Below are 25713 nucleotides of genomic sequence, written 5' to 3' on the forward strand. Positions count from 1 at the left end.
TCCCTGTGTGGGTGCTAGATACTTTGATTAGACTACATTTGGCTTGTGGGACACCTGGTATGGCAAGTCTGAAAATTAAATACAGGAGGACAAATAAGATTATGTTGCTGTTGAAAACCCATACAGATCATGGTTTCCACAAGACGTTGAGGAGGCTGATCTGTATCTGTTTGATTGCTGCTAACAGAAAGAAGTGAGCCATTGTATATACATAGCTTAGCAGCAGTAGGTTTTGTGCAGATTAAACAAACATACAGGACTGTAGTTAGATATGTTGCTGGTGAGTTTTGTTATAGCCAAGCTCTGTTTTTGAACTTTTTAACAGTAACACAGGGGTCTCAAGCTTTGCATCAAAGTCTTGATTTTGTGTAGTATATAATCTGTTTCCTGTGCTTCTCTTATAACAGGAAACATGGTACTGGCAAGGAGACTCATCAGCTGATCCTGTGGTGATGAGCGGGGTGAGGTGTTCAGGAACTGAGCTGACTCTGGAGCAGTGCCTGCATCACGGGAAACATGTTGCCTGTCCCAAAGGAGGTGGACGCTTTGCTGCTGGGGTCTCTTGTACAATGAGTAAGAAAATGCAGAAAACTATAACATATACATTTAGAACCTTACATGGGTTCGGAGCTATGTTTCTAAAGTATTTATTGTGGAAATGGAAAAATAGTTTGAGGACATTGGTATAGTATATGCTGACTGAGGGTTGTGACTGGGTCACTTAAAAAGAATGAAACACTTGTAGTTTTGTAGCTGTTCAATATAAATGTTATAAAAGTTTCAGTGTAAGTTTCTGTGCACCCTCATGTTCTAAATCAGCACGATTCCTTGTTGCTTGCAGCGGCCCCTGACTTGGTCCTGAATGCTCAGGTTGTGGAGCAGACCACATATCTGGAGGACAGACCCATGTATGCTCTGCAGTGTGCCCATGAAGAGCGTTGTCTGTCCGGCAGTGCTGACAAAGCTGACCCTAGCTCCTACCGCCGCCTTCTTCGCTTCTCCTCCCAGATCCACAACAATGGCCAGTCAGACTTCAGACCTCGGGCATCACCTCAGTCGTGGGTCTGGCACGACTGTCACAGGTGACGCATCTGGAACAGATATGTGAAAACGGCAAACTTTTTGGTTTTTCCTGTCAAAATTCAGAGGAAGCCAAACGTATCTGACAGGAAAGCCACTAGAGAAAAGTGTAAATGTTACCAATAGTTATATTAGTGTAAAATTATGGGGGTTTTTTCTTTTTATAATCCAGGCATTACCACAGTATGGAAGTTTTCACCCACTATGACTTGATGAGTCTGAACGGCACTAAAGTGGCAGAGGGCCACAAGGCCAGCTTCTGTCTTGAAGACACCTATTGTGATGAGGGTAAATACGGACACTCATTATATTAGAAGAATATACATTCAAATATAATAATAATAGTAATCTATTGTACGTTGTTTAATTAATGAAATGAATGAGCTTACTGGGCTGTATCTGAGTGACCTCTTCACAGAATCTGTAACCTTTTCCTAATCCAGGAATTCAAAAGAGGTACGAGTGTGCAAATTTCGGTGCACAGGGCATCACTGTTGGCTGCTGGGATACCTACAGGCATGACATTGACTGTCAGTGGATCGACATCACAGATGTGAAGCCCGGCGACTACATCTTGCAGGTAAAACGTCTGCTGTGGTTGTCTGGTTGTAGTCCACACGGCACATCTGCTGCTGGAAAGATGTCTCATCTCCAGCCAGCAGAGTCTGCTAGATCAAACAGACACGAACAGTTTCCACAGCTCTGCATCTGCCTGTTTCTGGCTGTAAGCCCAAGGAGCCTCTGATTGCGGTTCTAAACCAAATGAGCAGGAGTTGGTTAAAGTCACTTTTATATTAGAACAAATTTAGTACAGCATAGATTTATAGTATCTTAGATGAAGGATGAACTCTTTCAGTCTCTTTTGTGCATGATCAGTCATTCTATTATCATCTTATTCTATTGTTGGTCTTCACACTTGTGTTATTTGGTTCTCATAAAAACTAATTAAAGACTTGAAATGTGCCAAGAGAAATGCTTTAACAACCATTGTTTTTCCTTCTTCCAGGTTGTAATTAACCCAAACTATGAGGTCGCGGAATCAGATTACACTAACAACATTATGAAGTGCCGCTCCCGATACGATGGCCATCGGATATGGACATATAACTGTCATACAGGTAAAAAGGATCTTTTTACCCTCTGCATTAAGGACTAGGGATGGGTATCGTTTAGGTTTTATCCGATACTGGTGCCAAACCGGTACTTTTGAAACGGTGCCGGTGCTTAAACGGTGCTCGAACCGGTGCTTAAAGAATGGAGAACACAAACTTTGTCCAAAAACCTCTCATGTTTAGCTGTTTTCCACTTTTTCTTTGGTCATTTTAGCCTTTTTGGCCAGGGTGAAGGGAGTATCTGCCATCAAACAAGAAGACAGCCACATGTAACTACGACGGTGTTTGCTAGTTCACCTTACATGCATTAATTTAATAACGTGGTTAGCCTACTCAACGTAAATTACACACGAACAATATTAGAAAAGACATCAGAACATCAGAAAAGAACGGCTGCTGCCGCCATCATCATCCGTCATCATTTCTGCTACGCTGACAGGGCTAGGGACCAGGACTACTCTTCGGGTTCTTGGGGGATGTTGCTAACTCCGGGTCCGATAACAGGCACCACACCCACAGTAGATGTGCTCGGTGTGAGGTCTTGCAGCAAGCTATCAAATACGGTGCATTTCTCGGCTTAAAAAAACGCTATGCGTCGCCAGTTTTTAATCAGATTCGAGGTGTTACCTCCTTTGCACAGTATCAGCTTAAAGCACTTGTTGCAGGCTGCTGAGTTTGCATCTTTTGCTGTGAAGTACAGCCAGACTTTGACCGCTTCGCCTTGGGCATTTTTAATCTGTAGCTCTGCTCTAAAAGAACGTACGTACCTGGGCCCGCCTACTGTTTTTGGAAAGGTAAAATGATTGGCTAGAATCCAAAGTGTATGACATCTCAGGAAAAATAAAGCACCAAAATCTGCGCTGCTTTTCGGTCTGGTTACTACCGTTTATGTCAGAACCGGTGCCATTACCCATCCCTATTAAGGACAAAATATTCTTCAGTAAAAAAAAAACAAAAACTGAGTGGTGCTTGGGACTGTACCTTAGAAAGGTCTACATTTAAACAAACTCAGTTTAATACTGAGGTTTTCAGCCGTAAAGAGTCTGCACCTGAGTCTGAGCGTTAAATGCTAACTCCCCTTCTCCTAACCTTCTTTGACCATTTATAAAAATAACTGTTCTACTGTATCTGTGTGATGTTTAAGTGCCCAGTTCACAGCAGTCATAGTGAGCAGTTTTAACTTTGGGATCATGCAGGACAGGTCTACATAATAAAAACTTTTGTCATATAAAATATGACATTAAAACTTATAGTTTTCCTGTTTTCTCAGAATTGTGCAGAATCGTCTTTAGCACCGAAACGACTCAATAGATTTAGATTTAATTCACTCACAGGCACAGAGGATGATTTCAGAGGAAGCCCCCTTTTTATGTAGAACCTTTACTAAATATAAACTTTTACAGTTTCTCAATGACATTTTGATATTTTACAAACAGAAGATGTTTGATGAGACATCAGTGACAAAAATTACATTAAAACAAGCCGACATAACATTAGAGGAACAGGTAACACTGAACGTTTCTAAGCTCCCTCCCAAAGCTTCCTGCAATGTGAAGAACTTTATACTTTAAGTATTTGTGTGTTAATTACACAGGTAACAACCTATTATTTTACAACTGTAAAAAAAAAAAAGTTTTTTAAAACAGAAACGGAAACTTACAATTAACAAAAAAAAAATAGTGTTTTATCTTATTTATGAAATCTGTTTGTTAGCAGATCTGCATTACTCTTATCTATACACAATGTACTTCTCTGACCAAATCCTGAGATACGTCAAATGAAGTTAAAAAGGAATGAATACTTCTGTAGAATTACACAACCAATTCATCACCTGCATCAGCAGGGCAAGACGAGAACGGGGAAGAAAAAAACACATCTATCCATCCATGGATCCTTCCAATTAATCTGAAACTAAAAAATCCTGCCAGGAAATCACCCTTGAAAGAAATTTTAGTTTTGAGTCAGCATGCAATAAAATCAAAATAAGCCTCCCATCTGAAATCACTATGATAATTTCATTATTAGTCAGGCTAACAGTGAACAAGAGGCACCACTGCAGTAATGTACAAAGGTCAGAGGTCAGCTTCAAATACAGCACAGCAGCTCCTGCTCAAAGATCATTCAGGATGGATGATGATGATGGCAGCAAGGGCATTAAACTCTCAGGCCTCTTCTTAACTGTGCCAGCCTGCTGTGCTGATCAGTGAAGGTGAGCAGTCATCACTCTTCATGGTCACTGATTCAAACATGGCCACTTTTGAGTCTCTTCAGAGGGACCGTGAAAGGAGGGCAGACCTCTGCTGGACCTTTTTGTAGAAAACAAAAGGACAAAGTCTGCCTTTAGACAAAAGTTTTACTAATTTAGAGTAAAAAAAAATAAAAAATCACAAACTGGATTTTTTTAATAACTGTGCTATCACTTTATCATCGCATTGCATCTCCGTTCATGAACAAATGGTGCACTTTTATCCATTTTAAAGCAATTGTTACTGTCTTTAATTAACATCTGTTTACCCGGGAGCTTTATAAACGGTTTAATAAGGAGATCTTTAACTAGAACATCTGGCTTTTGTTGCTAATCTCTTCACTGTCCTCTTCCTGTCTGACTTAACAGGTGGCACACTGAGTTCAGAAACGGAGGAAACGTTTCCTGGCTTGCTGACCAACCAGCTTTCTCACAGGTAGACCTGAGAAGGACAGGTCAGCATTGGTGGATGGGGGGTGCAGACTAATATTTGACAACCACTAGAGGGGGGCCTGGGCGGATGCGCCTCCTTGGAGCAGTGCTGGATTATTGTTGAGCTCCGGGCTCATCTGGTACAATAAACAATGACTCAATGGGAAAATGAAATGCTTGCTTACTAAACCATTAACCGTATTCAGATGTTCAAAAAGTGTTAGTACAGTGTAGATTTGATCTGATGTTTATTTACCAGGAGAGATGCCATGAGGATTGTAGCCAGGTAACTCGTTAAATAACCCATGCCAACGAGGGCCGCCTGCGTAAAAGTTTCCAGTGTTTGGGAGAACATTTTAAACCAAAGAAAAATCACGACATGAGAGACCACGACTCTTGGACTGAGCTCTGTTTGAACGGGTGAAAATAGTGTTGTGCTTAATCTGGTGCTACAGCCTGTACTGTTGTCTCGCAGCTGAACCAAGAGACATTTGCCTCAACAGTAAATAGTTAAAGGAATTACTGACTCAAAACTGTGAGCAGTTTTAATAATAATACATTACATGACTATGATTATCTCTGCAGAGCAGAGATACAATCTGTGGATACAGCATGTCTGATAAGTAACTCCTGCTCTCAGAGGGATTCATTATAACAAACTGAAACCAGGATTAATTGTAAAATTTCTATTCGAGCTTCCGAGAACTTAATGTACCAACATCTTGCAAAGAGCTTACTTCTCCCAGGATTTTGCCTTTCACATACTTGACACATACATTTCTGAAAATATTTTTAATTTATTCACACCGCACACACATTTTCATCTTCTTGTTCTGCACATCCTCTCCCTTTCTTTATCGGTGTCTGAGTTGTGTTAAATTATTACCATCAGGGAATTTGATTACATTGTGGAAGTGCTGTAACAACCACACATGTATGTGAAAATGCCTCTTCGTGGTTTTGTACATTTTTTTATTCTAAATGTGGCAATTCAAGTGTGCTTCATGTTACGAGGATACTTGTTAGTTGCTGTCTGTTTTTATTTTGTATGCATGGATGAATGTGGGAAAGCACTATGTTTTAAATAAAATGAAATGCTTGACAAGCAACAAGTGCTTCTGTGTCATAAAAATATTTCCAACATGTGAGCTGCGGGAACCTAAAACTTAACCTGTCGCTGTTATTAGCGCGTTCACCTGTAGTGCATGTTGGCACTCCTCAATATCGCTGCACTCTGCCTCGCCCCTGAATGCCCAAGGCTCTGGTTACCATCCGCCTAGCAACAGCACAGTCTGTCCTCGGACGTTCCTTCACTGGCTGGATGAACTCTGGAAGGAGGCACATAAACAACCACATTTAAAAAAAAAACGCCATTGATGATTTTTCAGCCAAGCATATTATCGCTGCTATGAATCTCCCACCTGCTCGTCTGATAGCCTTGCCTTGAGCTTTTTTACTCCCATCAGCCAGTGCTCGAGCCTTCAGCAGTGGGTGGCAGATAGAGAGAGCATGGAGTGCTGTAAGAAGACACATTTCTTTTTTTATTCACATCATAAGCTTTAAACCTCAAACCCAACATCTCATTCATCGTGCAGTGAAAGCGCTCACCTGCTGACTCGCTGGAAAAAATCCCTAAAGCGTGTGTGTTGTCCACCCACTTGATCTTCATTCCACCATCACTGAGGCAGACAGAGAGCACTTTAAGCAATTTTGTGGCCACATCAGTCGGTTGAGGGTGAGATATTTTCTGGATTTACATCAGACGGTTTCAACGAAAACTGAGACAGCTAAAGTAATATATACCTGTGTAATTGTACCATATTAAGGTTCAGTTTTTAGTGACATTTTTAGAATATATAAATTCATGTACGTTTGATATTAAAGGTGACAGTTGAAAGCGTTTGTTGTGTACAATGAATTACATATAGTTTCACAGCAGAACACTTTAGACAAAGGGTGTCAAACATAAGGTCTGGGGGCCAGGATCAGCCTGCCAAAGACTCCAATCTGGCCTAGCAATCTTGGACAGCTTTGAAAAATGGGAAGAAGGACGTGTTTTCACATGTTTTATAGCTTTGCCCACTGATAAAGACCTCATCCATGACCATTCATACTACACCAAAGTAAATACGTAATAGACAAACCATTAAATAACAGAAACTTCCAGTTTTTTTCCACTATCAACTGTGGAAATTTATGGGCTTTATAGTGGGTTCAAAATTTTTTTTTTTTTTTTTTTTAAAAAGAGGACATTCTGTAACAAAAATGATCATTTTAATTTCATTTCATTTTAATTAAAAGGCCGTCTGCACAGCTAACAGAACTTTTTCTCTAACATTCATACATATTTATTTCTTACAGTTTTTGCCCAAAGCAGCATTTCTTTATCATGCAGAAAAACTGAGATGTGTTGTTGAGATTGTAATTCTTTTTTTTTATATTAAAATATCTGAGAGATTAAATGTGTCATTAAACTTCTTTACACTATCGCAAAGAGAACTTTCACTGGTACGTGGCCCACATTGTAAAATAAAATATGACTGGAAACAAAGGGACAGAGCAGTGAACAGGTGTGTCATCTCTCACCTGTACTCTGAGAAAGCATCAAGAAGGTCGTCGGTCTTGAACATAACCGGGAAGTCATAGATCTCAATCACGTGGCGAAAGTCGTCTGAGTCGATGGAAACATTCTCATACATAGAGTAGTCATTGTGGACGTGCTCAATGGCAACAGAGACTCCTTCTTTTAGATGTGCCTTGATCTAAAATAAGAAACACATATATGTAATGTTACCATTACATTTAAGTTTCTGAAATGCACGGATTAATCCAAAAGGCAGCAAGTACAGTACAGTAACACTAAAAGACTGTATGCATCCACAAGGATGTGTTCTGAGTCCCCTCCTGTTTACACTCTACACATCCGACTGCTCCCTTACCCATCTCTCAAACACCATCATAAAGTTTGTGGACGACACCACTGTGGTTGGACTCATCTCAAGGGGGGATGAGTCAGACTACAGAGATGAGGTCAACAGACTGGCTGAGTGGTGTTCAGTTAACAACCTCCAACCGAACACCACGAAAACTAAAGAACTCATCTTGGACTTCAGGAAGGGCAGAGCAGACCCGGCCCCACTTTACATTCACGGGAACCGTGTGGAGAGGGTACACTCCATGAGGTTTCTGGGCGTGCAGATCTCTGATGATCTCTCCTGGACTGCAAATACCACTGCGGTGGTAAAAAAGGCCCAGCAGCGTCTCCACTTTCTGAGAGTGCTCAGGAGGAACAACCTGGAGGAGAGGCTGCTGGTGACATTCTACAGAGCCACCATAGAGAGCATCCTAACGTACGGCATAACAACATGGTATACAGGGTGCTCAGCTGCAGACAGGAAAGTACTGCAGAGGGTCATCAACACAGCCCAGAAGATCACTGGCTGCTCTCTGCCCAGCCTGGAGGTCATTGCAAACTCTCGGTACCTCAGCAGAGCTGGCAATATCATCAAGGACCATTCTCACCCCAGCAATCAACTGTTTGAACTATTACCGTCAGGCCGACGATACAGGTCACATAAAACCAGGACAAACAGATTCAGGGATAGCTTCTTTCCCAGAGCTATCACCGTTGTAAATAAGCACAAAAACAATTGAACCTGCTTAGCCATACCATACTGTCACTGTCATTATATTATGCTGCTATTCATACTGCAATACTGTCATTATATTAATGCTGCTATCCTGTAAATATCATACTTACTTTTGTTGAGTACTTACGTTTGTTTTATTGTACCTTTTATATTTTACATTTATATTTATTATTGCATTTTGCACCAAGGGAGTGGCACTCCAATTTCGTTGTACCCTGTACAATGACAATAAAGGCTATTCTATTCTATTCTATTCTATTCATATATTCACACCATGAAATTAAGTCTGTGAGAACTGACCTCTGCAGTTACACCATCTTTGTCTGTGCTTGTGTCTTCTGTCTGGAGACAGCGTGGCACACTTGCAGTCTCGTCCTTCTCCTTCTCATCCTCCTTCTCATCCTCCTTCTCATCCTCCTTCACAGTCAGTTCAGCAAACTGGGACTGAGTCTGTTTCAAGACTAGAGCTTCATCTTCATCCAGCCTGAGCACCAGCTTTTCTTCTTCCTGAGGACACATCGCTGAACTGTCTGCAGATGGTTTAGGGACTCTGTCTGCTATACTGGGGAATGATTCCTGTTTAGATAATGAGTGCTTTGTGTTTTCTGTAGATTCAGGACAAGTACAAGAGTCAGACAAACTGTTGACAGAGCTTCTATCAACACAAGCTGAACTCAATGACTCAGAGCCAGCTGTGGAGCCTTGTGAATTTTGTAATGACAGCCTCTCTCGAGCGGCTCGTGGCATGTAGAGGGGCTTGTCGGGCCTCTTAGGTGCTCGGCTTCGTGGTGGGATTGAAGGTTTAGGCTTGATATTGCGTTCCCTCTCTTCCCTAATACTTAGGGGCTCTTCACACAAGCTGCTGTTGCTCTCCAAGTCGCTGTCTTCCTCTACCTCACTCCTACAGAAACATTTTTTTTTAAAAGTTAATAAACGTCTTTTTAAAAATGCATAAGACATACAGACCAAAGTTTGGCAAACAAACCTGAGCTCACAAGGGCAGACCACCACCCTACGGCACCAGCTCTCCCCTACTGAGAAGGTGGTGAGCTCTGGCAGGTCTTCTATGGTTTTGTGAATCAGGTATCGCAGTCTGCTGGGTAAGGGAGGAAACAGTAGCACACTGGACAGGGACACACAGGGCAGAAGACATTATTTGATCAAGTAAACACAGCAGCATTTTTATTCACATAGTTCTTGGAGCGATTAGGCTTAAAGATCACAGTACACATTAAAGATGTGTTATAAACAAACACACAAAAAATATATTTCAAACACAATCACAGAAAACTCCAAAGTAAACTGTTAATATAAAAGTCTGAAAGAACTCTGCAATTCAATATTTGGTTAAACAGTTTTTATTAGAGCCATTAACAGGCTCATTATAGTTTGGGGACTTTAGAATAATGCTTTCATGATGACAAGATATTTTTCTCATACCTGCAGTGCCTTTTTTAATAAGTTCAACCCCATAATAACGGCTAAAACTGATTTTATGCTGAGCTCCCACACTATTCTGGCATCTTAGGAGCCCTAAAATTGAGTTTTGGAAATTCTACTGACTCAGATTGTTTGGAAACACCAGGATTGGGGGGCTATCATGGCAAGAGGACAGGAAAAATGCCCACTGCATGTTCTCCCTGTGTTTGTATGGGTGTATTTAAGCTTTCACCCAGAGCTTAACAGTATACATGCTGTGTTAATGAATGATTCTAAATTGGCCTTAAGTTTGAATAGCTGTCTGTCTCTATGCATGACCCATGTAATGGACTGGCAACACATCAACTGTGCACCAAACCTCTGGAAAAAGCTCCAGTTCACCCCATGACCCTAAATTGAAATACTACTTGACAGTTTGGACATACAGACGCTGACATCTTTTGGAAAGAATCAGTTTTCTGGAAAATAGTGTCACCATTCCAGGAAGATCCCTCGGATTTCTGTGCACAGACACTTGGAGGGTCTAAAGTTTTTCTAATGACTTTGGGTTTCCCTGATGAACAACAGTACTGAATACAGATTCCCATATGTAAATTTATTCCTTGACTTTATCGTTATGAATAATTGTTTTATAACAATAATTATATTTCTGTATAAGCATTAATATCTGATTGTAAAGCAGAGCACCTATTAGTACTTGCTGACCTTATTTCAAATAACCAAATAGACTAAGCTGCGTTTTAATTTTGTTTTTATATTTATCATTTATTCTCAGATCGGCAGACAACACCGGGGCTGCAGCTGAAAAATTAAAAACTGAATTTTAAACTTGAATTATTAAACTACTTGATTCTAATGCATCAGCTTCTTCCATGTTTTAATGACAGAGTTTTCATATTGAGGTCTATTAACTTAGAGTCAGCATTTTTGCTCACTTATTCTGGCTTCAAATAGGCCAAACTTATTAATACAGTAACTTTTTCCCAGTCTCACTGACCAAAGCGCTACATGTTTAATAGTTTACTCTTGATTTGGAAAATCAGCCCTTCTGTGGCCAGTACAGTTATCAGTAAATGTGATTGGTCAGATGGTGCCCCCCCCCTTCATGTGCACACACAGGGAAAACTCTGCATTAACTTGGCAGGCTGCTAACCATCTTCGTGTGATCACATCCTGACTGCCAGTGTTAGGATAAGTGATTCACGTACCACAAACATACCCGGGTTATTCTGAACTCACTTTGTGTTTGCGTCTGGGCTCAAGTGCATGTGTGAAAATGGTTACAGTAATGTAGCTGAGTAAAGAAAGATAATTAAAAAAATGTATTAAAAAAATGGAGGTTCAAGCAAATCGAGACCACTGGTTTCCGTGGTAGAAAATATGAATATGATACCCAGTATTTTCTACTTTGTTTTTGGTTTTTTTTATTTCTGATCGTATATTTTGATTTCCCATGCCTGTGTTTATTATCTCCATAATGAAACAAAAGGCACAGTGATAATCAGGCATGACTGTGTTTCTATCCCATTTGTTTTCTTTAGAATGTAGGAAACCGGTGTTTAACTTCAGTACCTGTGCCATTTGTTTACACAGTATCAACCTGTGTATGGTTAGTAAACAGGTTCACTAATAAATCACTATAACCGAGAAGGAAGTAATCACTTCATTTCAAACTGCTCGGGTTGCTCCATCTTTCTTAACTTTACCTGTTGTGGCTGTTTTTCTGTTGGTATGTTTCCAGCTCATCCAGGACATGATGCAAGAAGTCGTTTTCTTGTTGTGGGAGATATACTCCATCGAAACAGGGGAAGGCCAGGGTGGACGGAGAAAGAAAGCCGGGTCCTGCTGACAACAGGGTGAAGTGAACTTCCTCGCTCGCTCTAATTAAAAATCAAAATTAAAAGTGACAGTGATCACCACTGCTAGCTAGCAACATAACTTAAACAAGGCAATATTAAGTGTTTGCTAATGCCAAACAAACAGCGGAAAACTAGCTGCATCTTCGGTGTTTACATGTGCAATTAAAAGTTAAACCAAAGCTAGCTTTCTTTGCTTAACATTAATACATGAGTGGTGCTAATGTTAACCGCCTTTCTAGCTATCGTTAATAACTGTGAATATTAAATTGATTACTCTTACAGCTGAGGCTGAAGCGTACAGTGTTGACTTGTTGTAGTTTCCCAAAGTTTATGCTTGTAGTGGAGCCCGAACAAGCGAAAGCGCCTACAAATAAAAGTCGCAGGGTAGCTAGTATCCTTTGGCTTCCGGAAACAAACGTCGACTTGGGTCAGACCAACGCAGCAAGACTTCCGCTCTGACTACGTCAAAATAAAAGTTTTCATATTCATCGTGAGTGAAATGTGTCAAACACAAAATCTCACACCTCATTCTCTTTTGAAACAAAAAAACCCTAAAAAAACTAAAAACTAAACTAAATGTGTAATAAATGTGTACTCTGAAATTAATCGAGAGCAGCCCAACAGTTTTCAGGAAATGATTATTTATTCAGATAAACCATAATAATTGTAAGAAAAGTAGACCAGTTGTCCGAACACCATATACAGCAATCACGGACTGTTTGGTGATTGTGAACAAGGGGATGTTTTTTGCAAAATTGCAGGAAGTTTGACAAACATGTAGGGCTGATGAGCACAATTCAGGAAGATTTTAGTGAAGGAGAAGGACATGTTACTATTGAAGTGATCTTATTAAAAGGTAAACATGCTCCATCTTGGAAGTCACCCAACTCCAGCTCACAACTCCCAATATACATGTGTGAAAAAGACATGATCTGCTCCAGCACAAGAAAAAAGGTGACATTCATACACAGATAGAACATGTGCATCATCAATGCCAACAACCATAATGTGGCTAAACACACTGTGTGGAGAATCCTCAAAACCATACCAACAACTCCATCCCAACCTGTTTCTAGAGCAGTAAATGGTGGCCTCACGTTTTTTGGTTGTTGTTTTTTTTACTTTACGTCTTTTAAAAAACACACAGTCAAATCACACAAAACTACCATAATCAAAAATGGCATTTAACACAATGGCACAATTCATACAAACTGGTCTTTGTCAACTAAGGTCATGAGTATAAAAAGACATTTATAAACATAAGGTTAGGCAGAAAGTAAAGCACTTATAAATAACAGGGGAAAAAAAGAGGATCAGATCAAAATTCTATACAACATTTAGGTGAAGTGGGAGTCTGATTATGTGCTGTCAGACAGATAAGGAGTCTTCAACCTACAGAGTAGAGCAATAGAGAGAGAGGGAGAGAGAGAGAGAAAACCCTGTTACAAATAAAAGTAAATCACATTTCTAGTGTTGTCCTGGCTTATTTTATATTTTGCAGTTGAATTATAAAGATTTCATAATAGAAATTAACAACACAGTGGAGCGAAGTCAAATCTTTAACAAAGCTGCACCTGAATGGATTCTTTTATCTTCCAGAGCCAATACTTCTGTCTTCAAAGATGGTAATTTCAACCTTGAAGAGAACAAGTTAAGGCAAATACAAAGTGCTATGTGATCAACAAAAATAATCTGTGTTTAGGAGGGGGGCAAAAATATGCATAAAATATACTCTGATTTCTTTTTGCAATGTTACTGAAACAACTGCAACAAATATCAGTACTTTTATTAAAATCTACAGGTTGTCTACACTGATTTTACTTTTACTTATATTTATTTTTCCTACATTTTTCAGTTCATTCAGTATACAACACAATTTAACCAGATTCACTGCCACATGACTCCAGCTAACAATTCTCACATGAATCTTAAAAAAATGGTAGAGTGACTGAAGATAATCCACCTTGGTGTATAGAAGAAAAGCATGGATAACTACTGGAGAGATATACGATGAAATCAATAAAGCTCAATAAACACTTATATTTGACTTAATGTGTAACTGAGGTGCTCACAAAGTGACAAATACGCTGAGTATATAGGTATAAATAGACCAAGGGTTGGTGGTTTGTGGGAGGTGATGACTGTTGTTATAACAGTTATAACTTATAACTTAGCTCCAGTAAGCATGTAGCTGAATTAAGGATACAACTCGGAGGCCTCTCTCTATGGGGTCAGTCAGCAGCAAGCCCCTGGGAGCATAGATCTTCTCATTCTGGTCCTTAATGTATCTGGCAATCTTCTTTAACACCTGAGCACAGAAAGAGGGAGATGGAAGAGTCATTCCATCCTTTTTTTTTAATTTTTATTTTTTTACCGTCACTCTGTAAGCGTGCACGTTGCCCTAGAGGAGCCATTTAATTCAGGTTAAGTTTAAAATAAACTAAGAGGCAGTTATCGGGGTTAGGTTTGGGTTAGAGGCGTTTAGGGTCAGGGTCTTTTATCGGACTACCCAGTGCGTGTAGACACAACAACTTGTCCTTGCAAAACCATTCACGTGAGACAAGCAATTAATCCCCTCTTAATTGTGCTGCTAAATTTATTTTCATGCACAAGAAAAATGAAATCTGTATTTGTGAAGTTTTAATACATTTTAAACACAACCTAAATTATAAAACTCCTCCAAAACAGTGGGTTTCAAAATTGAAAAATATGCATTTATTTAATGAAATTATTTTCAGAGTTATTATTACAACAGCATGAGCACACACAGTACCTTCTATAGACTAGAATAGTGTGTGCTCAAATATGCAACCTTATAGGACTGTTTTTTCTTTTTTTTTTTTTCTTTTAGCCAAGCCAATTAGCCAAGATATTTTTGGTACATCTGTCATGAATTACACATACTGGTTCAATTTTGGGGTTAAGAAAAAAAAAGGGGGGGGGGGGGGGGGGACGAATGAAAATTTAGGTTCATTATTTTAATAGATAATATTCTGAGATATTCATGCCTCAAAAATTGAAAGGTGGACAGAACATTTTTCAAATATTTCTATTTGATATATGAAGGTAAAATCTCACAGCAATCACTATATACATATTGTCACGCCTTGAACCACACAATTTTGAGCCAAATATGATATGGTTCAGCAGAAGTTCCACAATGATTTGAGGTACAGTGACCTATAACATAAGACTCTGACGTGAACTCTTTTTTTGTTTTACCTTTTCATAATGCGTTTCCATGCAGAGGAAGATGGTGTAGGCCGTTAGACAAGCCAGACAGCCCTCCAGGTAGGACTTCCCCCCGAGTTTTTCTGCTTCTGCATACAGGTTGTTTAGCGTCTGAATGGTCTCCTCAAACTGCTGCTTATCGATCTGAAACCACACGAGCAGTTTTAAAAACATAAACTTAAGGCAGTGAGGAAACAGCCATGGCATGGAGGTAAACTCTGTACATACCCTTGACTCAAGCTCTGAGGGGAACTTGGTCTGGAACTTGCATATGGTGCCTGAGCTGTAGTCTCTTTGGATGAACACCTTGGAGGACACAGCTGGTTGCTGGAGGTCCTGTAAGCTGTGGGTCTACAAAAAAAGAATTTACTCTCGTGTCTTGCTTTAATGAGCAGAAAGGTTGGAAAAGCAAGAAAAACGCCATCTGTTGCAAGCTAACAACGCCTAAACTCTGTTTACCCGAACAGTACTAATATCCAGCGTTAGCCAGACACACACTACATTACATAACCTAACCTAAAAGCAAACAGTCATCGTAACAGCTGGCTTCTTTTTTAAAAAAAATTTTTTTATAACCCTATGATGATAAATAACGATATTTATAATGTTGGAAACTACACTTCACACCACCACCCGCTTCGGTTATGGGCTAATGTTAGCTTAAAAAAATATTAGCTTGCGCTGACGACCAATAACCGTCGCTAGAAAGTATGGCAATCTAAGCTTTATTCATTACCCAAAGCAACAAATCTCACCAGACGTATAACTCCGATTAAAGATTCATCTAACACAGTATTTTTAGATCAAATAAATCAAAAACGCTTACCTCAGCCATAGCAGAGGTTCGCCCCTCTAGCTGATGCGCTTCTATTTCTTTCCAGCCACGCCAAAGCAATACAACTTCCGGACCAAGGCTTTCAGAATAAAATCAGATTTGCGTATTTACTGGAAAATTGTTGTGACGACAGTAAATTTTTTTTAACAACAATTTATTGCTTTGACAACTGCATTACCCTCTGGATTTCAGATTTATTTTTTATTATTATTATTAAATTGTAGAAAGTGGTGTAGATTTAATTTCAAGAATTTCTGAACCGGCAAAAGTAAATCATTCCAAAGACGTATTGCAGACATGACATGCTGTCAAACGGATGTACAAGGCAGTAATTTAGTATTAACCTCGAAACGCAAGTGAACGCACAATATTTACACTAAGTATTAGGGGTTTCTTACCAAGAAGTGTGTTCGGGTTGCTATTTTCTCAATGCAAATCACAATTCTAATGTAAACATGAAACGACACAAACATTTTATTCCGAAATATGACACGCCCAGAGAGGAAGTGTTGTCAGATGAGCTTCCGGTAGAAAGACTACGTTGTGCCGGAGGCCTTCAGATATTTGGGACCGGTTGTATGACCCCCTCAGCTAGCTCAGTTATGGATACATAAAAACTTTGACAGGTTGTGTTGGTCAAATTAGTGCTTACTTTTTGCAGTGCGCTCAATCTGGAGGTACAAGCTTTTACAATTCTTCAACTTGTCAGATGACTACATGTCTACAGTCCATTTGCTTTTGAAATGTTCTTATAAAAAGGACCCACTGCCCTTGTTATATCTTTCTATTTCAACTACAAAGTGTCAATTTCAACCATAAAGACTACTACAATCGCCTTTTAGTTGTACTAACAAAAAGAGACGACACCAGCACATGGATCTTACGTTATTTATTGAATCATGTTCTTATTAGATGTGGTTCTGTTCGCTGTATTTTATTAGTCGAACAAACCGAAGCCCATGTCGCCATCTGATTCCTCAGACTCCTCCTTGGCCTCCTCCTTAGCAGCAGCAGCTGGAGCTGCGGCAGTCTCAGCAGCTGCTGCAGGTGCTGCGACAGCAAATGCAGATGGGTCAGCCAGGAAGGCTTTGACCTGTGAGGGTGAAGGATGTCATTACTTCTCTGTTAACGCAAAACTCCACTTTCAAGTCCAAGCATCATGTGTTAACACCAAGAATGACAAGAGCTGTCTGAAAAATGTGAAAAACCATACTTTGTCTGCCAGGGGGAAGGAGTAGTCTGTCTCCACAGCAACAGCCAGGACTCTCTTGTAGCCATTGATGACGGAGTGGGGGACAGAAGCCAAAGTGGGGTAGCCAATCTCCAGACACACACTAGCAATATTCCTCACACCCTAAGAGGGCAAAACAACTTTTTAGAAACTGAAAATTCAGATACAACTCATGCCAAATTATTTCAGCCAATTCTCACCTCCAGGAACCTGGCATGCAGAGAAGCCTCAGTGATGTCAAGCACCTCTGGGCTGTAAACACTGCCATTGTCATAAACCTGCTGGATGATGAGTCCATAGGAGAACGGAGAGATGTTCAGCATGTTTAGCAGTGTGGCCTCGCTGGCACCAACCTTGTCTCCAGTCTTGATCAGACCGACATCGCTCTGGTGGACAAAGACATACAGAGTGATTAGTGGATGCAGAGATTTTCAAATCTTATCCTTTTAAAGTACACAATAGCAGTATGAGAAATGCCTGTGTGTAAAACAGTTTCTTCAACAGTATAAATATCAAACTCACCAAGATTTCAATGGTTCCCCTGGAGATTTTGGTGGTGATACCCAGAGCCTGGAAGAAAGAGGTCTTCTCAGGACCAAGACCAGTATTCTGGGCCGGCACTGTCACATCACAAGGGGCGATGGCTCCAGCACGGGCAGCTGCAGGTACCTGGGATACAAGAGAGGGTACCCCTTAATAGACCACTCTGTTAGAACCAAATCTTTAAGATCTTAACTTCTCAGGTTATGGTGTCTGAAACCTTACGTCCCTGGCAGCCAAAAGATGCAGGCAGACAGGTATAGCGAGGAAACAATTTACTGTTTGCAGGGGGAACGACAATGCAGTACTGCAAAAGCTGCATTGTAACTTATCCTGCACTTTGACAAGATCTAACATTACTTTATTAGTTAAATTACCTATACGCTTTTTTATTAAAGGGGAAAAAAAGTGGTGCACAACATTGACTTTAAAAGACTATGCTTGTCCCAACTAAGTGTCAATTTTCTCCTTTAGGGCTCTCACCTTGTTGGCCAGCAGCAGGTCTCTGATTTCAGTCAGATCCTCCTTCGTGAAGACAAAGCCCACATTACCTTTAATGTGGGGCAGGAGCCTGTGAAATCACAGCATAAACTTAAATTACACAAGCAGATTATCATTTCTACCAACGTGAGCCGTTATCGGATGTCTGAGACCTTGCGTCCCTGGCTGTCCGAGGGGTGTAGACAGACAGGGATAGCTGGAAACAGGTTAATTTTAGCAGGGGGAACGACAATACAGCACGACACAAGCTGCACCGTAACTAACCTGCTACACAGAAACTGATAATTCAATGCATCATAAAACAAAAGTTGCCAGTAAACTCACTTCTCCAGTGCAGGATTGTTCTCCAGATGGCCACGGATGGCTTTGCGCATCATGGTGTTTTTACCCATCAGCACCACAGCCTTCCCACGCAGGGACAGACGGATGGTCTGCATCTGCTTGGAGCCCACATTGTCTGCGCCCACGATGAAGCATTTTGGATAGTCATCCAAAAGTTGCTGTAAATACACCACTGTGCGTCACAAATTTCATTATGGTGTCCATGGAATACAAACAAAGACCTAGTGCATTTATGTTAAAAGGTACTCACGATGATTTTCAAAAAATAGTTGGACTTCCACGTGGCCCTGTCTTCCCTGGGCATCTCTGCAGTGCTTCCAAGGATCGCTACACAGCTGGTTTAAAGACAAGGATGTATCTACAAATAAAGAACGAAAAACAAGGACATTAACGATACTTTCGAAATTGGTCAGTACATTACACTCCTGACATGTGGCCGATAGTTAAGGTTAGCCGGCTAATACTTAGCTACCCTAACGCTCTAACAGGCCTCACTTGGCTAAATGACACCTTTTGAATGTTTAAAATATACAAAATATATCCCGTTAAGTGGTCTAAATGTTTATCTCACGAATACAAAACTAATATTTGGCCTAATCCTATAAAGACCGAGTATTTCGGTTTACTAACAAGCAAAAAAAAAAAACCCTTACCGTGCAGTAGGGTCGCGTGAAAGAAAGAGGAAGAGGACGGGCGCGAGAGGGATATGTATTAAAAAAGTTAACCAATCACAACTCAGCTATGGGCGTTACCTTCATAACTATTGGGCGGATTCTGTGTCAATCACTTTAAAGTCACTATTAGTACTTCCGTGGCAGTTTTCATGCAGAAAGCGTGGTTTATGGCACTCTACTTGAAGGATTTCTGGGACTGCAGAAGTGTGACGGTGTTATCGAGCCCGCTTAGACATCTGCCCGCAGAGCAAAGTGATGGCACAGAGGCCTTCGAAGCTGCCTCCTGAGGTCTGGAATAATGTCTTTGGGTATCTGTCAACGACAGAAAAGTTAAACGTCCGGGCAACCTGCAAGTATTTCAAGACAATTGTCGATCACCGATCTCTGTGGAAAAACTGGACAGTGGTTTTGGATTTTAAAAACGGCTCATACAACAGGAAGTTCTGGGACACTCTTCGTCATAGACAAGTCTCCAGCGCAGTGATGAAGAGCACCAAAGTGAAACACTGGAAACAGCTCGCTCTGTTCCTTCCTATCCTCACCACGGTGGTAATGGACCAAAGCTCCCAGGAGTGTTTCAGCTGCTTGAAGGACTTCCCAAATATGAGACGTCTGGTTTTAAGAAGCAGTTGCTCTGATCTTTTGTTAGACATTTCCAGATTCCCACTGTTTCTTCCCGAGAAGCTGACTTACTTAAGCATGTGTGGCGTTATGTTCCCTACCACATCAGTGAGTAAATTCATTTCTGTGCTATCCCAGTTTAAAAACCTCGAATCTCTGATCTGTCATCAGGTGGGCATCGTTGGAGAAACAATGTGGATGTTGCACTCCACACTCGAGTGCTTGCCTAAACTGAAGCATCTCTCCTTGTCAGGTGTGCATATATTGTGTACCTATCGTCACAGTGATCCTAAGCCGAGTCCAGGTCCCTCAGGGGACGCTGGTGCACTGGCCTTGTCCAGTTTGGAGCTCATCGACTGCATGGATCCTTCATTGCCGGCACACGGGTTGCAGTTCCTGCCTGGCCTGAAAAGTCTCTCTGTCTTCTTCAAGCACTCACATCACGACATTCCAGAAATGTGGTCACTGTCTCCTTGTCGCCTCAAAACATGGCTGCATGACCTACCTCAGCTCTCAACCCTGATCATTGTTAAGGGCCCCCCGGTTAATAAGTACATCACCTCCATTCCAGCCACCGTGACCAGTCTCACGCTGTGTGTTGCAGGAATCACTTTAAAGGACATGGCTGCCATAGCGGTGCAGGTGCCAAATCTCCTCCACCTCCATATAGACCCCTGGCCCTCACATCTGGGAACTCACACTGCTGAAATCCCACGGCTGTTTCCAAAGCTCAAAAGTCTTAAAATCCGCCATGAACGTGTGCCGGATCAAGATTTCTTTCAGCTTCGTCACCTGCAAGATCTTAGATACTTGGAGATTCTGGACAGCACTCCACAGCTGTCTGTGCTCACTGGCAAGCTTCAAGCTCTCACCGAGTTCAGACTTCAGATCAGAATCTTTCCTTACCGGAGAGATGCACTGTCATGTCCTTGTGTTTGTCAAGTGTATTAACCTGGTGAGCTGGTAACTTTTTATTTGTAGAGTGGAAACATGGAGACTTGCTTATAATCGATGTTTACTGAACTTTTTGAGGTAGTTTTATTTAATCTCAGGAATCCAAAATGCCTTGCCATACCTTGGATTATTTAACTTATTCAGGGGAATTACCTCGTGTAAAGGTTTGAATAAATTAAAATGTTTTTAAAGATTTTTTTTTTGATTTTTTTTTTAATTATTTCAGCAGACATGCACCTGTTTTAAGGTTGTAAGCTGAAAGGGTAGAACCAGCATAAATGTTTCCTACCAGCTCTAATGATCCCTTTGATAATGTGAAATAAACACTGTTAGACGTACACACTGTGAGCTTGTAAAATGTTGCCTAAAATTTCTTCTGCATCACCCTATTTACAGTCCAACTTTAATACAGTCCTGAGTTTCTGAACAATGTACATTACTATGCAAAATTTTAAACCTGCCCTCATCTTTTTTTAAAGTTACAAGGAAAATGACAATTCATTGAAACACGAAAATTCAGTTTACAAGGTAAAACCCGGGTTTGTACTTTTAACTGTTTAAAACAAAAACGAAAAAAACAAAACAAAATGGGACACTATCCAAGCATGCTTTTATTGCATTAACACTGTTTTGGATCACTGTTATGCTGAAAATTGGAGTTGTTGCTAATCAGACACTTTCCAGATGGTACTGCATGGATCAAAACCTAGCTGTACTTTTCTGCATTCATAATTCATCAGCTTTGAAAAGAGTCCCAACACCAAATGATTTACTTGCCATTTCCCTTCATTTCTGATGAGACCAGCAGGACCTCACCTAAAGGGTCAGATTTTTGCTGGATTTCATCCTGTTTATTAAGAGCATAACTTCCAGATACTGTTCATCTGCTGTAGATAGTCTTTAGGCCTGACATTTCTTTTGTCCTTGCCCAGTTTCCTCAGTTTTTCAAAGAGCATGCTTGTTGGTGTGAAAACGTTATTTTTTACCTGGTACATGTCATATTTGGCATTTTTCATAGATACGACTAAAGAAATGGGAACAAATGTGTTTTTTTCCACAGGCTGCTTGTAACAAAGTGCCTAAAGATACATTAGTTCATCTATTGAGCCAGGAGCCTTTTTATGCATGAATTCATAGGTCGGTGCTAAGTGGCTTAGCAAACAAAAAAAAACAAAAAAAAATAATTCCTCTGAAAATAGTCAAGGGCAAGGAGTAGACTGAGAATGAATGGAAGAAAAAAGCCAATGGCCAAAGACAAACTGAAAGACCTTCGGAAATATTGCAGAGCTACTACTTTAGACAAAACTACTTAAAAAAAAAAAAAATAATACCAATCTGACTCCTTGAAAGCACAATATAAAATTGAGAGTGACTCAAGACTTTTGCACAGTAAAAATGACAAAACGAGACCAGAAATAAATATTTGATATTTTATTTGCAGAAGAATCAGGACCCACATAGGCTTACGCCCCACCCACAAAGAGAAAAGATCACATGAAGGTCTCCATTTAAAAAGCAAAGTCGATTTAACCGCATTAACAGTGAAAAGCTTAAATTTCGCTCATGAATTCATTGAAAGAAGCAAAAACCATAAGGCAATACCTGTAAGAAGACAAATATACATGAGCAGAATTAATTATCTTTTATGAGGCATATTCATTTTAACTGAAGACTCAACCCCGTAATCGACATTGCCCCTGCTACATCCAGTACTCTCAATCTGCTACAGGTGAACACCACAGTGTCTGCTGAATGACTCGGTACAGCAGGCTTCACCTCGGCTTGTCTGTTACAGTGTATAGTTTGGGGTTAAGATGCACCACAGCAGATGAAGCCCTCTCAGAGTTCAGCCCAAAAGGAGTCGAATCACAGGAAAAGGCTGAGAACTCCACAGTGTATAAGACCTTATTGCATTGACACATTTGGCACAAGAGATATTTTCTCAAAGTAAAAACAATCTGGATATGGATACCATGTATTAATAGTTTTAAATTTATAGAGATTAATGTCAAAAAGAAAAAAAACACAATCTTTATGTGGCAAAAAAGGTACAATTCAAAAAAAGCTGCTAAAAGTCATTAAGTGAATTTTGCTAAAGGCTTGGTTTCATGTCATGATTTCTGACCAGCTAACGCTCACATCAAACTTCCATCTGTGAGCTTTGCAGCAATATCACTCTGACAGCAGGATCACAATTCATATAATAAAAAAAAAAAAATACTGAAGAAAACACTGACACACTGGAATCCAAGCTGGTATACGCGTGCATGTGTGTGAAGGAATGAGACCAGGGTAGACTACTGTCAGGCTACATATCAACAGAGCCAGCTCTTTGCATGTCAGGCCGAGCCTCTGTAGCTCAAAAATATATAAATTTCCATCAAAACGGTGACAAAACACAGTTGTGTCACAGAGTCGAGCGTTTCACACGTATACAAATTTAGATTCTGATTGTAACAGCAACTGGCAGCTGGTGCTGATCAAACTCCACATATAAGAAGTTAGCATGCATTGAAATGAAAAGGACAAACACCTTAAATCTTTACCTCGGCCTTATTAATAAGATTTAAAACAGTGATAAATGTACGTTAGTAGCAACAGCAAAATGTGGAAAATGTGTAAATGAGACATTGTTTATTCTGAATAAAATTTGCTTTCATTTATTGTGTGGTAACTGGAGGTAAACAGCAGTGAAATCAGCTTTGTTTTAGCATTTTTTTCTCATAAATTAAAAATATATATAAAAATTCTCACGATGTCAGCCAAACTACATATACTGTCCTCATTGACCTATGTTTATTTTTGTAGTCATTCGATTTCATCTGAAAGTTGTTTACGTAAAGAACACACACACCGAGGTTGCACCAGCGCCGCAAACGGATCCAATATGATAATATTCTGTTTGATTTCACTTTTATTGGGAAATAATCAGGCTAGAAATGTGAGTAACCTATGTTTAAACTGTGAAAACACCTGGGTTCATTTCCATAGAAAAACTGTAGAAAAAACAAGAACTCATGTCAGGAGGACCAACTTAGAAAATGCACCTGAAGATGGTCTCATCAAGAGATCTGCTGTTGGCGTGTGCTGAGACTGGACAAGTATATTAAACAAGTGAAGGAGAAATGGTTCAGTGTGTGTCTCTGTCTACATATGCGCTCCATATACATATATATGTACATATGGGGAGTTTTCATAGTTATTTTAAATGGCACCTCAATAGTTTCCAAATCTAGAAAAATACATATTTTTTAAACACTCATTAGCCAAGCACTGTGTATTCAACTCTCCACATACATTAAAACTACGCAAGTCAACTCTCTGTGGTCCATGCAATCAAGCAGCTGTTACATATCTGCCAACATAGACTCACCGCCACATGATGCAGGATGTTGCCCTGCAGCGGGGGCAGAAAATCATTTGCAAATCTGGGCTCTTATCTTGATTCTCATATGCTTACTTATGTACACACACACACACACACACACACACACACACACACAGAAGGGGAAATTTTAAAAAAACAAAAACAATTTCCCTTATCCTGTCAAGCACAGGAGCAAAATAAAAATCTCTTTGGGCTCTGTTAAAAATCTCTTTAGTAAAAGTGTAAAAGGCCAAACCTAAGAGGTTGGGCAACCCGGAAAGTCCCTCCAGTATCAGGAGTTAATAGTCAGGAAACATTTCTCACCGCCTTCTGTCTGAAAAACCACTGACTCATAGATGCACATAGACATACAAGTGCACATACATCCACATGTGCATTTAGACATTAAACGTGTAGACGCATGTACACACACAATGGCACACAGGCACAGAGTCTAACTGAAGAGCTTAACAAAGCAGGGGTGGCAGTAGGGCTTGTCATTTTGCTCTTTGAAGGTGCCCTTATTAAGCTGCTTGAGGCAGAAGGCGCACACAAAGTGCTCGGGGTGGAACTTCTTGCCCATGGCTGTGATGCAGCGGCCGGTGATGGGCTTCTGGCAGCCAGAGCACAGCGAGCCACGCCGCTCATGGTAGTGAGCCTCGCAGTACGGTTGGCCGTCGTGGTCAAAGAAGCTGCCATTTATGAATGGCGTGAAGCACTCCTGGAAGACAGCAGATATTTTTAATGACAAAAGTGCTCTGTGGAGAGGCTTCTCTTGATTCTAACACACTGCAGATACACCCGGTGACTCACCCTGCAGACAAAGCATTCAGGGTGCCAGAGTGAGTTAAGAGCAGAAATGTAGTTCTCAAGGATGGCACGGGCACATCCACCACATTTAGGGGCAAACATGTCAAAGTAATCCTTTCTGCAGTATGCCTTTCCATCCTTCTCATGGAAACCTAGAAGAGAAGCAAAGAATTACTGATTCACACTGCACTCTTCTTATTATAATAATAATGAAAGCATTCTAATTCAACACATGCCAAAGACTGTGTGCTGGTACCTTCTGGTCCAAAAAAGGCTCCACACTGAGCGCAGAAGAAGTGGTCTGGATGCCAAGTCTTGTCCAAAGCAGTCACTACTTTCTGTCAACGAAAAGACAAAGTAAATGGTTAGACATTCCTCCTTAAGGAAGGGGTGTCAAACATAAGGTCCAGGGGCCAGAATCAGCCCAGCGAAGACTCGTATGCGGCCCACTGGACGGCTTTAGAAAATGTGAAGGAGTGCATAGATTTTAACTTTTACCTGTATTTTCATAGGTTTTATAGATTATCCTTTTGATAAAGATTGGCATTCATACTCCAAAGTAATTATTAAAAAGACAAAAAAATTAAATGATAGGAAAGTTGCTGTCTATGGTCAATTAGCAAAAAATTTATAAACTTTATATTTCATAATTACAGGACAGTCTGAGCGATTAACTAACTTTTTCTATAATTTGCACATTTTTCATGGGTTTCACTGGTCTAACCCATTTAAGAGGGACACCCACAGTGTTCACGTAACAAAAAATCTAAACATGTTCACAATTGCATA

General features: G+C 40.3%; 6 protein-coding genes and 1 non-coding gene across 7 annotated transcripts in view; 2 read left to right on the forward strand and 5 right to left on the reverse strand.

Moving 5' to 3' along the window:
• Positions 1-5765, forward strand: part of loxl2a (lysyl oxidase-like 2a) — a 25730-nt gene extending 19965 nt beyond the window's left edge. Inside the window, exons 9-14 of the mRNA XM_003441405.5 lie at positions 408-573; positions 842-1082; positions 1253-1368; positions 1524-1660; positions 2087-2198; positions 4807-5765. Coding sequence (XP_003441453.1) covers positions 408-573; positions 842-1082; positions 1253-1368; positions 1524-1660; positions 2087-2198; positions 4807-4877 — 843 coding nt within the window. The 3' untranslated portion in view covers positions 4878-5765. The remainder of the gene's footprint in view (positions 1-407; positions 574-841; positions 1083-1252; positions 1369-1523; positions 1661-2086; positions 2199-4806) is intronic.
• Positions 3536-12878, reverse strand: r3hcc1 (R3H domain and coiled-coil containing 1). Its single transcript, XM_005469269.3, has 10 exons — positions 12867-12878; positions 12099-12277; positions 11666-11839; positions 9505-9642; positions 8820-9420; positions 7456-7631; positions 6478-6548; positions 6291-6386; positions 6066-6197; positions 3536-4498 (listed from the first exon to the last, which is right to left on the reverse strand). The coding sequence occupies exons 1-9, from the start codon at positions 12876-12878 to the stop codon at positions 6088-6090; spliced, it is 1557 nt and encodes a 518-aa protein (XP_005469326.2). The 3' UTR covers positions 3536-4498; positions 6066-6087.
• Positions 12443-15982, reverse strand: golga7 (golgin A7). Its single transcript, XM_005469270.2, has 6 exons — positions 15876-15982; positions 15278-15400; positions 15041-15193; positions 14025-14126; positions 13393-13454; positions 12443-13210 (listed from the first exon to the last, which is right to left on the reverse strand). The coding sequence occupies exons 1-5, from the start codon at positions 15882-15884 to the stop codon at positions 13407-13409; spliced, it is 435 nt and encodes a 144-aa protein (XP_005469327.1). The 5' UTR covers positions 15885-15982; the 3' UTR covers positions 12443-13210; positions 13393-13406.
• A 776-nt stretch (positions 15983-16758) lies between these two features.
• rplp0 (ribosomal protein, large, P0) lies at positions 16759-19291 on the reverse strand. The gene is made up of 8 exons (XM_003441555.4): positions 19152-19291; positions 18749-18856; positions 18481-18656; positions 18139-18226; positions 17638-17784; positions 17316-17501; positions 17098-17238; positions 16759-16977 (listed from the first exon to the last, which is right to left on the reverse strand). The coding sequence occupies exons 2-8, from the start codon at positions 18800-18802 to the stop codon at positions 16822-16824; spliced, it is 948 nt and encodes a 315-aa protein (XP_003441603.1). The 5' UTR covers positions 18803-18856; positions 19152-19291; the 3' UTR covers positions 16759-16821.
• LOC112847019 (small nucleolar RNA SNORA63) lies at positions 17865-17994 on the reverse strand. The gene has a single exon (XR_003220292.1). It is a non-coding gene; the product is annotated as a small nucleolar RNA SNORA63 (small nucleolar RNA).
• LOC106097943 (uncharacterized) lies at positions 19291-21225 on the forward strand. Its single transcript, XM_013269150.3, has 2 exons — positions 19291-19901; positions 20047-21225. Exons 1-2 carry the CDS (start codon positions 19428-19430, stop codon positions 20200-20202), a joined length of 630 nt encoding a protein of 209 aa, XP_013124604.3. The 5' UTR covers positions 19291-19427; the 3' UTR covers positions 20203-21225.
• Positions 21226-22163: 938 nt separating this feature from the next.
• The window catches only part of LOC100706266 (paxillin), a 30611-nt gene continuing 27061 nt past the window's right edge, over positions 22164-25713 (reverse strand). Inside the window, exons 9-11 of the mRNA XM_003441407.5 lie at positions 25181-25262; positions 24928-25076; positions 22164-24835 (exon numbers count right to left, since the gene is read on the reverse strand). Coding sequence (XP_003441455.3) covers positions 24569-24835; positions 24928-25076; positions 25181-25262 — 498 coding nt within the window. The 3' untranslated portion in view covers positions 22164-24568. The remainder of the gene's footprint in view (positions 24836-24927; positions 25077-25180; positions 25263-25713) is intronic.

This window comes from Oreochromis niloticus, linkage group LG5 (genome assembly GCF_001858045.2).
Source record: "Oreochromis niloticus isolate F11D_XX linkage group LG5, O_niloticus_UMD_NMBU, whole genome shotgun sequence".
In the NCBI taxonomy this organism is placed as follows: Eukaryota; Metazoa; Chordata; class Actinopteri; order Cichliformes; family Cichlidae; genus Oreochromis; species Oreochromis niloticus.

Excerpts from the sequence above, each read along its gene's own strand:
- r3hcc1 (XM_005469269.3), bottom strand. Across the intron at positions 9,643-11,665 it reads CAGAAAAACAGCCACAACAG|TGTGCTACTGTTTCCTCCCT; the intron begins GTAAAGTTAAGA and ends GTCCCTGTCCAG. Across the intron at positions 6,198-6,290 it reads CAAGGCTATCAGACGAGCAG|AGTTCATCCAGCCAGTGAAG; the intron begins GTGGGAGATTCA and ends GCCTCCTTCCAG.
- golga7 (XM_005469270.2), bottom strand. Across the intron at positions 15,194-15,277 it reads CCTCAGAGCTTGAGTCAAGG|ATCGATAAGCAGCAGTTTGA; the intron begins GTATGTACAGAG and ends GTGTGGTTTCAG. Across the intron at positions 13,455-14,024 it reads TAGAGAGAGGCCTCCGAGTT|GTTGAAATTACCATCTTTGA; the intron begins GTATCCTTAATT and ends GTTCTCTTCAAG.
- rplp0 (XM_003441555.4), bottom strand. The coding sequence starts at position 18,802 with ATGCCCAGGGAAGACAGGGCCACGTGGAAGTCCAACTATTTTTTGAAA. Across the intron at positions 18,657-18,748 it reads ACTATTTTTTGAAAATCATC|CAACTTTTGGATGACTATCC; the intron begins GTGAGTACCTTT and ends GTGTATTTACAG. Across the intron at positions 17,239-17,315 it reads TGCATGCCAGGTTCCTGGAG|GGTGTGAGGAATATTGCTAG; the intron begins GTGAGAATTGGC and ends TTGCCCTCTTAG.
- LOC106097943 (XM_013269150.3), top strand. The coding sequence starts at position 19,428 with ATGGCACAGAGGCCTTCGAAGCTGCCTCCTGAGGTCTGGAATAATGTC. Across the intron at positions 19,902-20,046 it reads TTATGTTCCCTACCACATCA|GTGTGCATATATTGTGTACC; the intron begins GTGAGTAAATTC and ends TCTCCTTGTCAG.